At 44.5% G+C, this 13,935-nt stretch overlaps 1 protein-coding gene and 1 non-coding gene across 2 annotated transcripts; one reads left to right on the top strand and one right to left on the bottom strand.

The window, feature by feature from the left end:
* Nucleotides 1–9,185: 9,185 nt before the first annotated feature.
* Nucleotides 9,186–9,288, bottom strand: LOC123455643. Its single transcript, XR_006634032.1, has one exon. It is a non-coding gene; the product is annotated as a U6 spliceosomal RNA (small nuclear RNA).
* A 3,737-nt stretch (nucleotides 9,289–13,025) lies between these two features.
* LOC105944417 (proline-rich protein 23A-like) lies at nucleotides 13,026–13,628 on the top strand. Its single transcript, XM_012949891.2, has one exon. The coding sequence runs from the start codon at nucleotides 13,026–13,028 to the stop codon at nucleotides 13,626–13,628; it is 603 nt and encodes a 200-aa protein (XP_012805345.2).
* Nucleotides 13,629–13,935: the final 307 nt, after the last annotated feature.

Below are 13,935 nucleotides of genomic sequence, written 5' to 3'. Positions count from 1 at the left end.
AATACCAACGTGCTCCCATCCTGACCACAGTCCCCACCACAGCCCCAGTCCTTCTCCCTTCCCCCACCGCAAAGCATCTAGTAAGTCCCAAATGTTTGCCTGATTATCTAGTCTGAAGAGAGACAGTGGTCCTTTCTGCAAACCTCTGTCTTCCATTGCAAGTGCAAAAAATGTAAATATCAAGGACATCCCTTTTCAGCAATTTTTGAAACCAATTTTCAAAATACTATGAAGCGTGATAGAAAAATATTTTAATGTATTTCAAAGACATAATACAGCTTATTAACATTTAACATGACGCCTGGCTGGGTGGCGCAACCCCTTATTCCCAGCACTTGGGAGGCAGAGGTAGGAGGATCACTGAAAGTTCAAGACAAGCCTGAGACTACAAAGTGAATTCCAGGTTAACCAGGGCAAAGATTTTCTGAACATAACCCCAGTTGCTCAGGCACTAAAACTACAGATTAATCCCTGGGACCTAATGAAATTAGAAGTCTTATGGCAAAAGACCCTGTGAATAGAGCAAAGATGCAACCTACCGAATGGGGACAAAATCTATTCAGCTATACATCTAATAGAGGATGGATATCAAGGATATACAAAAAATTCAAAAATTAAATAATAAGAAATCAAAGAAACCAATTAAAAATGGGCTATGAAGCCAGGCGTGGTGCCACACGCCTTTAATCCCAGTACTCTGTAGGCAGAGGTAGGAGGATCACCATGAGTTCGAGGCCACCCTGAGACTCTACAGTGAATTCTACGTCAGCCTGACCTAGAGTGAGACTCTACCTGGAAAAGCAAACAATAAAAGGGGGGAGGGAGGACTATGGAAATAAATAGAGACTTCTCAAAAGAAGAAACATGGTTGGTACATAACATCTGAAAAAAATGTTTGACATCCCTAGTCATCAGGGAAATGCAGATTAAAATTAAATGGGATTCGATCTGCCTCCTGTCACATCGGCTACCATCCTGAAAACTAATGAACATAACTTCTGGCTAGTATGCTGAAAAAGAGGAACCCTTCTACACTGTTGGTGGCATTGCAATCTGGTCCAGCCATGATGGAAATGAGTGTGGAGGTTCCTGAGACAGGTACAAATAGATCTCCCATATGACCCAGCTACAGCACTCCTAGGCATGTAGCCTAAGTGCTCGTCCCACTACCTTAGAGACACTTGCTCAACCATGTTTACTGCTGCTCTATTCACCATAGATGGGAAATGGAACCAGCCTAGATGTCCCTCAACTGATGAGTGGATAATGAAGTTGCGGCACATTTATACAATGGAGTGCTACTCAGCAGTAAAGAAAAAGGAAGTTATAAAATTTGCAGTCAAATGGATGGATCGGGAAAGGATTATACTAAGTGAGATAACTCAGGCCCAGAAAACTAAACACCACATGTTCTCTCTCATATGTGGATCCTAGCTACACATAACTGGACTTCTGTGTGAGTAGGAAGAAAATTCGGTAGCATAGGCCAGTAAGCTTGAAAGGAGGTATAAAGGGAATAGAAAGGGAGGGAGGGGGGACCAGGAAGGATGGTATTGTACATGTGTAATTAGAGGAACAGATTAATGGGGGTGAAAAGGTCTACGCGAGGTCAGGGGAAGAGATTGATTAACGAAAGGTGGAGGGAGGGTTATCAAAATCTAAGAGGATATAAAAAAGTCATATAGAAACCTAACTTTTTGGACAATGGAACACTCAGGAGCCATATATTTTTACTAGAAATTTTTCAGTGCCAGTGATGGGATATCTTCCAGTGAGTTGTTGGCTAGGAAGGTCCCTGATGCCCTCCAAAACACTACAGGCCATTGCCAAGGCCCTTGGTTTCCTACCAGGAATGGATGGTAGGACCCCATTGCTGAAGACTCCACATACTTGGGCTGCAAGGTCACTGAGAAACCCTGCTGATGCTGAACTGAAAACCTCCTCCACACAGAATGCTGCAAAAAGCCATGCTGCAAGCAATTCAATTGGAGAGAGAAATCACCAGTGAAAATACGCAACAGTGGACACTGCAAGACTTAAATTTGGCCAGCCAGGCCAAATGAGCCAACTGGTGCAATAGTGGAACATCAGTTATAAGGGAAACCAATTCCCTCTAATTGGACTTGAGGCCCGCTCCATGGGAGGGAATACATCCCTGATACTGTACACCTATTCTATTCACCATAGCTGGGAAATGGAACCAGCCTAGATGTCCCTACAACAGGGGTAGTCATGAGCCCTAGGGATGTAACACCTGCTGCTGTCTTGCTAAAAGTATATACTATGCTCTCCAAACTGCCGAGTAAGTACTTCTTTTAACATTCGTACCCATATATTAACACTACTCTCACTTTTTTTAATTTTGTTTATTTTTATTTATATGAGAGTGACAGAAGGGAGAGAAAGAAGCAGAGAAGGAGAGAGAGAGAGAGAGAATGGGCGCAACAGGCTCTCCAGCCACTGCAAATGAACTCCAGATGCATGCTCCACCTTGTGCATCTGGCTAACATGGATCCTGGGGAATCAAGGCTCAAACTGGGGTCCTTTCGGCTTCAAAGGCAAGTGCTTAGCCACTAAGCCATCTCTCCAGACCAATAAAAATATCTTTAAAGAGGAGGTGGGAATATAATTGGATAAAATAAATCACTCTTTTCAAATGCTGGTGACCTTGGGATGTCTCAGAAGACACCATGGGGCTCAGACCAAGGGATGGAGGGAGGAGTGCTCAACACTAGAATATCTCTATCACACCTTCCAAGGGTAGGACTCCTTACAACATGCTCCTCCAGACACAAAATGGCCTGGATATCCATGACCTCACAGTGCCTGACACTATCTACACAAGATCATCATAATACAAAGAAAAGATCATGACATCAAAATAAAATAAAGTCTGATTGAGAGAGGGATACAGAGTGGATATTCAAAGGGGAAAGTGGAGTAAGGGCTGTCTCAAAATAAGTAAATCAATAAGATATTAATAAATAAATAAGAAAGTAACACAATGATTCAAGGGCTGGGCAGATGGATGAGCAGTGAAGGCTCTTGCCTGCAAAACTTAATGACTGGAGTTCAGTTCCAAAGTACCCATATAAAGGCAAAGGGAAGAAGTGGTGCATGCATATGGAATTCGTTTGTAGTTGCTAGAGGCCTTGGTTCCCCATTCCACCTCTCATTTCTCTCTCTCTCTTTCCCCTTGAAAATCAAAGAAAAATATTTTGAAAATAAAAAATTATTTCAATTCAATTTAAAATCACTGCCTTCAACAAGTGCAATCATTCCTCAAATAAATCACATGGTCTTCGATGAAAATTATGGCAGGAAAAACAGATTGAGTAGGATTTTGGTTTCTTTTTGGCTATTTTTTGAAAAGAGATAAAACAGAAGTTCACAAAAATGAAGGGTAAAGTAGGCAAAAACTAATTCAGAGGGCTGGAGAGATGGCTTAGCAGAGAAGCACTTGGCTGTGAAGCCTAAGGACCCTGTTTGAGGATCGATGCCCCAGGACTCACGTTAGCCAGATGCACAAGGGGGCACACTCATCTGGAGTTCTTCACAGTGGCTGGAAGCCCTAGTGCGCCTATTGTCTCTCTCTCTCTCTCTTGCCCTCCCTCCCCCCTTCCTCTCTCCTTCCTTCTGTCTGTCACTCTCAAATAAATAAATTCAATTAAACAAACAACAAAATAAGTTAACTCAGAGGCAAACTTTCAGCGTTTGGAGGCTAAACACAAAGAAGATGGAGCTGTTCCCTCAGAGAGAACTTGAAGTGACAAAGTTGTTTGAAATAATGTGTCTTAAGCGGGGCAATGCCTTAGACAGCAAAGTGACTGCTCTACAAGCATGAGGACCTGAGTTCAGGTCCCAAGCACCATGCTGCTGACCCAAAAACCCAGTGCTAGGAGGCTCTGTGTGACAGAAAGAAGTCTGGGGCCTGATGGCAAGCTCATATAGTCAAATTGGTAAGCCACAGGTTTGATGAGAAATCCTGTCTCAAAAAGGAAAGTGGAGCTGGGCATAGTGGCACACGCCTTTAATCCCTGTGAGGTTGAGACCACCTTGAGATAACATAGTGAATTCCAGGTCAGGCTGGGCTAGAGAGAGGCCCTACCTCCAAGAAAGCCAATAATACATATACATACATACATACATACATACATACACACACATACACACACACACACACACATATTATATATATTATTATATATATTATATATATATATATGCTCTCCATATAATTTGCAGTAAAATAGATGGATCTGGAAAGGGTTATACTAAGGGCTAGAAAGATGGCTCAGCAATTAAAGGCGCTTCCTTCCCAAGCCCGACAGCCCTGATTCAATTCTCCATTCGCTACATAAAGCCATATGCACAAAGTGGTGCATCGGTCTGGAGTTTCTTTGCAGGGGAAGAAAGCTCTAGCCCACTCACTATACTCACTCTCCTTCCTATTGCCTCTTTTGCTCTCTCTCTCTCTCTGTTGAGTAAATAAATTAACTTTTTTAATAAAAATGACTAAGAAAGAGCATAAAACAATGGATTCAATTCAACATTAGGTCTTTATAAAAGTTGAAATACGGGAGCCTGGTTTATGAGGGTGGTGACATGGGTAGTTTAGGAGAGAATTTCAGTGAGAGGGAATATGACTTTGAAATCGATGACACAGCATGATGGCTACAGCTCATGTGACTTCCTGAGGAGTATATTCCTGCTCTTCCCACACAGAAGGCAATAACTCAACAAAGGACAGACTCCATCCAGGTCCAGCTTGGGGACCCAATGAGTTTCAGGACCATGGGTGACTTGGACAGCTGTATCACTGAATGGACCACCACTGCACAGGGCATGACTCACAACATCTGCATCCCTGGAAGCCAGTGCACCTTGGAAATGCCAAGGAAGACTTTTCTGTCCTCTCCCCTCCTCTCTTCTCCTCTTCTCTCTTCTCTTCTTCCCTCTTCTCCTCTACACTTGTTTTTACAGCTGATGTGACCTTCAAGAGAGCTCTTGAAAGGAGGAGTCTTGCTTCTTGTAAGCCTTGTAAGCCTCCCCTCAACTCCTGGGAGAGAAGGTTTCAACCTGAAGGAAAGAGTTGCACACTGACTACACTTCAGAATTACCATGGAATTTTAAATGTTCACACCACGAAAAGATTTGAAAGTGAGGTAAGAAGTGTGTTAATTAGCTGCCATCATTATTTCATAATGTGTACATCTATATAAACACCACATTGTGCTTCATAAATATATATATATAATTATTAGCTATATGAGAAATGAAAATATTTAAATGAAGATAAATATTTGTTATATGAAGTTAATTAGTTTTTATATCAGATTTATGTTTCATATATATGGTAGCGTATGTAACATTAAAAATACCATTTGTGAGGCTGGGTGTGGTGGCGCATGCCTTTATCCCAGCACTCAGGAGGCAGAGGAAGGTGGTTTGCCATGAGCCCAAGGCCACCCTGAGACTACATACTGAATTCCAGGTCAGCCTGAGCTAGAGTAAAACCCCACCTTAAAAAAACTATATATATATATATATATATATATATATATATATATATATATATATATATACACATATATATATTCATATTTATATGTATGTATATATATATACGCGATTATCTATAGATAAATAGATAGATAGATATATAGATATATATACAATTGGTTTTGCACATGGGAAGAAACTAATGTTTCAAAACAGCCCATTCTATCCAGATAAAGAGATTGTTCTGGCTATAGTGGAGTTTGCTGTAACACCAGCCTTCTTGATGCTGAGACAAGAGGAGCTAGAAGTCAAGGCCAAGGGCTAGGGAGATGGCTCAGTGGTAAAGTGTTTGCCACACAAGCATAGGACACAAGTTTGGAAGCCCGTTATCCACAAGAGCACAGGGTTTGTACCTGTAATCTTAGCACTGGGAGGTGTAGACAGGAATACCTAGGGTTTGATAGAAAGCCAAATTGGTCAATTATGGGTTTGGAGAAAGAAATCCTGTTTCAAAACAGTCTTACAGGCCAGATATGGTGGTACAGACCTTTAATCCCAACACTAGGCAAGCAGAGGTAGAAGGATCACTGTGAGTTCAAGGATACCCTAAGACTACACAGTGAGTTCCAGGTCAGCCAGGGATAGAGTGAGACCCGACCTCAAAAAAACAAAACAAACAAACAAAATCTATCATAAAAAAAAATTGTGCTGTCCAAAAGGACTGAATGTAAGACCTGAAAATGTCAACCTGATATAGAAAAATATTTAATAAACACTTCCAGATCTAGACATTGGCATACCTTTCTTTTAGGACTCCAATAGCAAGAATTAACAAATAGGGTTTCATTAAGTATGAAAGGTTCAGGATGCCAAACAAAACAATAACCTGAATGAAGAATTACCCTACAAAATAGTAGAAAATCTTTTCCAGTTATCCATCCGACTGAGGATTAGCACCCAAAATATATAAAAAAGACAACAACATAAATATCAAAGGAGCAAACAATTGAATTAATAAATGGGCAAATGAATAGCAAAGATACTCCTCAAAAGCAGTACAAATGGCTAGGACATGAAGAAATAGAACACTCAATGCAAATTAAAGTCCATTGAGATATTTTTTCAATTTACCCAACACAAAATACCTAACATCAAGAAAAAAACAGAGGAAAGTCATGCATGGTGGCACACACCTTTTAATCCAACATGCAGGAGGCAGAGGGACGAGGGTCACCATGAGTTCAAGGACACCTTAAGACCACTTAGTAAATTCCAGGTCAGCCGGAACTACAGTGAGAACCTACCTTGCAAAACAAAAACAAAAACAAAAATAAAGAGGTGACAGTCACCTAAGTATTGTGGGAAAAGCTATAAGAAAACCTGCTACATTGTAAACTAATTTTTAAAAATTAGTCCACATGACTGAGAGATGGCTTATTGGTTAAGTGGCTTGCTTGTGAAGCCTAAGGACCCATGTTCTACTTTCCAGGTCCTTTGTAAGCCAGATGCTTAAGGTGATATATGTGCATAAGGTCGCACATACACACAAGGTAGTAATGCATCTGGAGTTTGATTGCAGTGCCTGGAGATCGTGGCATGCCAATTCTCTATCTCTCTCTCTTTCACACACACACTCATACACACACACACACACACACACACACACACACACATATTTAAACATTTTTACAAAGATCAATCTGTTGGGTTGGCTTTAAAAAAATTTCTCCACGCATGGTGGTACACGCCTTTAATCCCTGCACTCAGGAGTCAGAGGTAAAAGGATTAATGTGACGTGAGGCCAGCCTGAGTCAACGTACTAATTCAAGGTCAGCTTGGGATAGAACAAGATGCTACCTCAAAAAAGAAAAAGAAAGCCAAGTGTGGAGGTGAATGCCTTTAATCCCAGCACTCAGAAGTCAGAGATAGGAAGATCAGATCGGCATGATTTTGATGCCACCCTGGGAATACACAGTGAATTCCAGGTCAGCCTGGATTACAGTGAAACGCTACCTTGGAAAAAAAAAAGAAAACAATAATATTCAAATGAAATTAAAAAAATAGTTTATGCATCTGGATTTACAAGGTTATGGGGAATCAAACCCAGGCATGTAGGCACACACACTCAAACCTCACACAGGATTTCATCCATTCTTTGTGTGTGTGGAATACTTTTTAGAAGATTTTGCAGGAGACTATGTAAAAGAGTTAATGTCATCACTTCCCACCCCACCTCTGAGGCTGTGTACATTTTCTTTCTCTCATTAGATTGAGATAAAATTTTGCTTTGGTGAAAGTGCCTCCTTCCTTTCCTTCCATTCTTTCCTTTCCTTTTCCCCCTTTCTTTCTATCTTCTTCTCTCCTTTGGATCTGTAGTTTTTTTAGTTGTTTATTTTTGAGGCATGATGTTGGTCTAGACCAGGTTAATGTGGAATTCACTCTGTAGCCCACACTGGCCTTGAACTTACAGTTATCCTCTTACCTCAGCTTTCTGAGTGTTTGTGTAAATAAAGGCCTGAACCGCTAATTCCTGCTGGAAAGAACCTTGTTTTCTTTTTTTTTTTTTTTTTTAATGCATGCGCCACCACACCCAGTTAAAGACAGCACTGTGGGCTGGAGTGATGGCTCTGGGGTTCAAGGCTCTTGTTGAAAACCTGCCTGCCTAGGTTTGATTCCCCAGTAACCACGTAAAGCCAGATGTAAAAGTATTTTCTTCATAAATACAGATGGAAAGTGTTTTTCCAACATTTTTTCTACAGCACATATAAGTTTTCAGTTCTTATGTTTAGACCTTTGGGAACTTCCATTTTTGAAAATTTAACTTGACTTGTTCATTTGAGTGAGAGTGAGAAAGAGAGGAAGGGTCACATAGGGACAGTCAGTAAAACCAGATGCACAAGGATGCCCTGCGCCTGTGGTTCCTTTGAAGAAGCAAGAGGTCTACTATGCCCATTCTCTCTCTCTCTCTCTCTCTCTCTCTCTCTAATTCAAAATAAGAAAGAACTCTAGAATGGCAGATTAGGATTAAAAATAGGCAGAGATTGCTCACTTTTCCAAGGGGCAAAATCAAATTAGTGGAAAGACACTCTTCTTTTTAATTTAATTTAATTTTGCATATATTATAACAGGTCATAGACTATAGTCACAGGAAGGTAGGTGGTCACTGAAAGTCACCAAGAAGCTCATGAACTTCACTTTCCAGCTGCATAGATGAGGGGAAGTGAGACGATTAATATGTGGTCATGAGCATTGAGCATAACAATATCAGAGGGCAATGTGATGGGCCTAATAAATTCGTCTAGCCAAACAGTAGTAGCTTCCCTCCCTGAGGGCTTGTGAGTCTGCTCCCCAGAGAAAGGCTTCAAAATTCAAATCCTTTGGGCTGGAGAGATGGTTAAGTGGTTTAAGGTGTTTTCTTTTGAAGCCTAAGGACCAGGTTTGAGTCCACAGTACCCACGTAAGCCAGATGCACAAAGAGGCACATATTTCTGGAGCTTTTTTTTTTTTTTTCATTTCTTTGCTTGTTTGTTTTGTTTTACTGAGGTAGGTCTCACTTTAGCTCAGTCTGACCGGGAATTCACGAGTGGCCTCGAACTCACAGCCATCCTCCTATCTCCTCCTCCCCACGGCTGGGATTAAAGGCGTGTACCACTAAGCCTGGATATTTCTGATGGTTTTGGTTTTTTAAAGTGGCATGCTTCACGAATTTGCATGTCATCCCTGTGCAGGGTCCATGCTAATCTTCTGTGTATTATTTTAATTTTAGTATTTGTGCTGCAGAAGCACGTACTATTTCTGGATTTTGCTTACAGTGGTTAGAGGCCCCGGCATGCACATTCTTTGGTTGATTTGGAAATCACTCTCTAGCCCCGGCTGGCATTGAACTCACAGTGATCCTCCTACACCAGCTTTCTGAGTGCTGTGTAATTAAAGACTTGAACTGCTAAGCTCCACGGGGAAAATCTTTTTTTTTTTTTAATTTTTTTTTGAAGGTAGCCTCACTGTAGCTCAGGCTGACCTGGAATTCACTATGATACCTCAGGGTGGCCTCGAACTCACACTCCAACCTCACTCCCACCTCTGCCTCCCCAGTGCTGGGATTAAAGGCGTGTACCACAACACCTAGATTCTGGAAAGAACTTTCTGAAGACAACACTCGCTCAGGGGTTAAAGTACTTCTTTGCATGCCAGGGTTTGATTCCCTAGTAACCTTGTAAATCCAGATGAATAAACTATATTTTCATTTCATTTAAATAATTTCTTTTTTCTTTTATTTTTATTTTTTTTTTTTTTTTTTTTGAGGTAGGGTTTCACTCTATTCCAGGCTGACCTGGAATTCACTCTGTATTACCAAGGTTTCTTTGAACTCATCCTGATCCTCCTACCTCTGCCTTCTGAGTGCTGGGATTAAAGGCATTTGCCTTCACTTCTGGCTTTCTTTTTCTTTCTTGAGGTAGCATCTTGGGCTAGCCCAGGCTGCCCTTGAATTCGTACATTGTCTCAGACTGGCCTCAAGTCACATCAGTCCTCCTACCTCTGACTCATGAGTGCAAGGATTAAAGGCTTCCACCACCATGCCTGAAGTCACTTTTTTTTTTTTTTTTTTTTTTGTATTTGAGGCATGGTCTGGCTCTAGATCAGGCTGACCTGGAATTCACTATGTAGTCTCAGGGTTGCCTCGAACTCATGGCAGTCCTCCTACTTTTGCCTCCCAAGTGCTGGGATTAAAGGCGTGTGCTACCACGCCCAGCTACATGTTTTTTAAAGCCAACCCAACAGACTAATCTTTCTAAAAATGTTTGTGTGTGTGTGTGTGTGTGTGTGTGTGTGAAAGAGAGAAAGAAAGAGAGAGAGAATTTGCATGCCAGGGTCTACAAGCACTGCAATCAAACTCCAGATGTATCACTACCTTGTGTGTATGTGCGAATTTATGCACATATATCACCTTAAGCATCTGGCTTACAAGGGCCCTAGAAAGTAGAACATGGGTCCTTGGGCTTCAGAAGCAAGCAACTTAACCAATGAGCCATCTCTCCAGTTATGTGGTCTAATTTTTTAAAATTAGTTTACAATGTAGCAGGTTTTCTTATGGCTTTTCCCATAATATTTAGGTGACTGTCACCTCCTTATTTTTGTTTTTGTTTTTTTGGTGTTGTTGTTGTTTTGCAAGGCAGGTTCTCACTGTAGTTCAGATGACCTGGAATTTACTATGTGGTCTTAGGGTGTCCTTGAACTCATGGTGATCCTCTAACCTCTGTCTCCTGAGTGCTGGGATAAAAGGTGTGTGCCACCATGCATGACTTTCCTCTGTTTTTTTTCTTGAGGAAAGCTATTTTGTGTTGGGTAAATTGAAAAATCTCAGTGGACTTTAGTTTGCCTTGACACCTCTACTTCTTCATGTACTACCCATTTATACTGCTTTTGAGGAGTATCTTTGCCATTCATTTGCCCATTTATTAATTCAATTATTTGCTCCTTTGATATTTATGTTGTTGTCTTCTTCCACTCGTGTTTATGAGAAAAAAACACTTCTACATCTGCCTTTACGTGGTGACTGGGGAATCAAACCTAGGCAGGCAGGCTTTAAACAAGAGCCTTGAACCCCAGAGCCACCACTCCAGCCCACAGTGCTGCTGGAAAAGCTTCTTTCCAGCAAGGAATAGCTGTTCAAGCCATTAAGTTCGCAACACTCCCGAGGCTGAGGTAAGAGGATCACAGAGTTCAAGGCCAGCATAGCCTACAGAGTGAGTTCCACGTTGGCCAAGACAAACACCTTGCTTCAAAAGTAAACAATAAAAAAATAAAACCCTACAGATCCAAAGGAGAAAAGAAGTTAGAAAGAAAGAGGAAAAGGAAAAGAGAGAAGGGAAGGAAAGGAAGGAGGCACATTCACCAAAGCACAATTTTGTCTCCTTATCATGAAAGAAAGAAAATGTACACAGCCTCAGGTGTGGTGGGAAGTGATGACATTAACTCCTTAACATAGTCTCGTGCAAAATCTTCTGAAAAGTATTCCACACACACAAAGAGTTGATGAAATCCTGTATGAAGTTTGAGTGTGCGTGCTTTGCGCACGCGTTGGTTATTTTGCCTGTTCCTGTGACAGATGCCTCATAAGGACACAGGAGGAAGGACTGGCTTTGGCTGAGGTCGCGGCCCAGCGCACGGTGGCATCAGAAGCAGAGCTGCAGGAGCAGAAAGACGCTGCCGCCTTCACTCCGCGCTCAGGAAGCGCTGACCCGAATTCTGTGGCTCAACTGGGGTCTCCTCTATATTCAGTGCTGAGCCTGGCCCAAGGAGCAGTGTCGCCCACAACCTGGCTGGACCTCCCCTTTTCACATAACCTGCCCTTGAAACTTCCCCACGGACATGCCCAAGGACTTGTCTCCCTGGTGAACAGTGAATCTATCAAATTGACAATCTAGATTGATGCTTTACAATTTGTAACCAAAAGTAAAAGCAATCAGGAACAACTGGGCATCCAACAGCTGTTCTCCACCACACCCTTAGGGTCCGCCCCCCCCCCTTGCCACACAGTGTCCCTTCCTCTCTCGACCACACCTTGGGCGGAGCTTTCTTGGCTCCCTTGGGTATATAAGCAGCTCAGATCTGCTCACAACTCACAGGTCAACCAGCCCTGGAGCACTGCATCCCTCTCGCTGGAAAGCTGAGAAAGGTTGACCTCACCATCAGGCCCTGCCGCTCTGGAGGAGAGCTCTGCGGTTCCAACCAGGCTAGCCACTACCTCACAGCTGTCCATCGCCTTCGACATGCAGTGCAGTCGACCCCGCAGCCCTGGTGGTGACCCCGATATTTGGGGTAGACAAGACACCATGGAACCCGGCCCTGCCAAGCGCCAACGCCTCAGTGAGCCTGCAAACCCTGAGACCTTGAGACCACAGCGCGAAGTTCCTGGTCCTGCAATGCGCCAACACCTAGAACAGCCCGCTGACCCCCATCCCTGGCTGAGACCACAGCCTGCACCACCCGGCCCTGCCCTGCGCCAACGCCTGCAAGTGCCCGCTGACCCTGAGCCCTTCTGGGGAGCCCAGCCAGAAGTTGGCCACCTTGCCTTGCGCCAAAGCCTGCAACAGCCCGCTGACCCTGAGCCCTTCTGGGGAGTCCTGCCTGAAGTTGGCCGCCATACCATGCGCCCACACCTCGAAGAACCTGCTGGCCCTGAGCCCTGGTGGGGAGCCCAGCCTGAAGTAGGTCACCGTGCCATGCACCAACACCTGCAAGAGCCTGCTCACCCTGGCCCCTGGTGGGGAGTCCAGCCTCAAGTAGGTCACCGTGCCATGTACCAACACTTGCAAGAGCCCGCTCACCCTGACCCATGGTGGGGAGTCCAGCCTCAAGTAGGTCACCGTGCCATGCACCAACACTTGCAAGAGCCCGCTCACCCTGACCCATGGTGGGGAGTCCAGCCTCAAGTAGGTCACCGTGCCATGTACCAACACTTGCAAGAGCCCGCTCACCCTGACCCATGGTGGGGAGTCCAGCCTCAAGTAGATCACCGTGCCATGCACCAACACCTAAAAGAGCCCGCTCACCCTGGACCCTGGTGGAGACCACAGCCTGAAGGTCCCGGCCCTGCCATGCGCCAACACCTCAGGGAGCCTGTCCGCCGGCAGCCCCTCGGTCTGCCACTCCAGGCAGGACCCCCCGCCACATCTATGTCCCTGATGATCCTGCCCACAGGCTGCCTGGTGAGTGTCCCAGGGGAGGGCACCGACCTGCTGCTGGAGCCCCCACCCACCTCCGCCCTGCAAGTGTTGCTCCCAGACCACGAGCTCTTCGTCATCCCAGAGGGCCTTGTGCACACCATCAACATGCGCCCTGGAGACCCAGGCTTGTTGGGGGGCGACCCACGGATCCCCAGGATGGATGCTGCAGCCAATTGTGGGGACGTCCTCTTCCCTGGGCCCTGCCCTCCTGCGCTCTGCCCTACTCCAGAGAGGCACACTGCTGGGCCCACGGATGAAATGGTCCACATGCTGAGACCCTTCCCTGGCTCACCACTGAATCCTCTGCCTCCATCCCCGCCTGAGAGTCCCCAGCGGAATCCTCCGAAAGCGCCCAAGCCTCGGCGTCCCCCCTCCAAGGTCTGCAGGCGCCTTTTCTGATCTTGCCAAGATTCCTTCCGCTCTGCAGGTAAGAGACTGCTCAAGGCCGCTGGGTGAGGTGCTGGCTCCACAGTGTAGATACTGACCACAGCTTGTTCGTCACCCTCCTGTTTTGCAGAATGCTGGGGCAGTGACTGGAAGGAAGACCGCCTCCCACATCCCCTCCATCCCTCTGAGGTACTGGAGACCCATCACAGTGCACTGAGGACTCGCTCCGCCCGGATCTGCCACATCGGCTCTCCCACACAGCGCCCAGCTGAGGACTCTTGAGTATGGACTGAGATTTCAGTTTCTTCGCTCCTTTGTT

Source organism: Jaculus jaculus, chromosome 17 (genome assembly GCF_020740685.1).
Source record: "Jaculus jaculus isolate mJacJac1 chromosome 17, mJacJac1.mat.Y.cur, whole genome shotgun sequence".
NCBI classification, from domain to species: domain Eukaryota; kingdom Metazoa; phylum Chordata; class Mammalia; order Rodentia; family Dipodidae; genus Jaculus; species Jaculus jaculus.
Note: the sequence above shows the minus strand (reverse complement) of the source record. Positions and strands in the feature narration are given on the sequence as shown.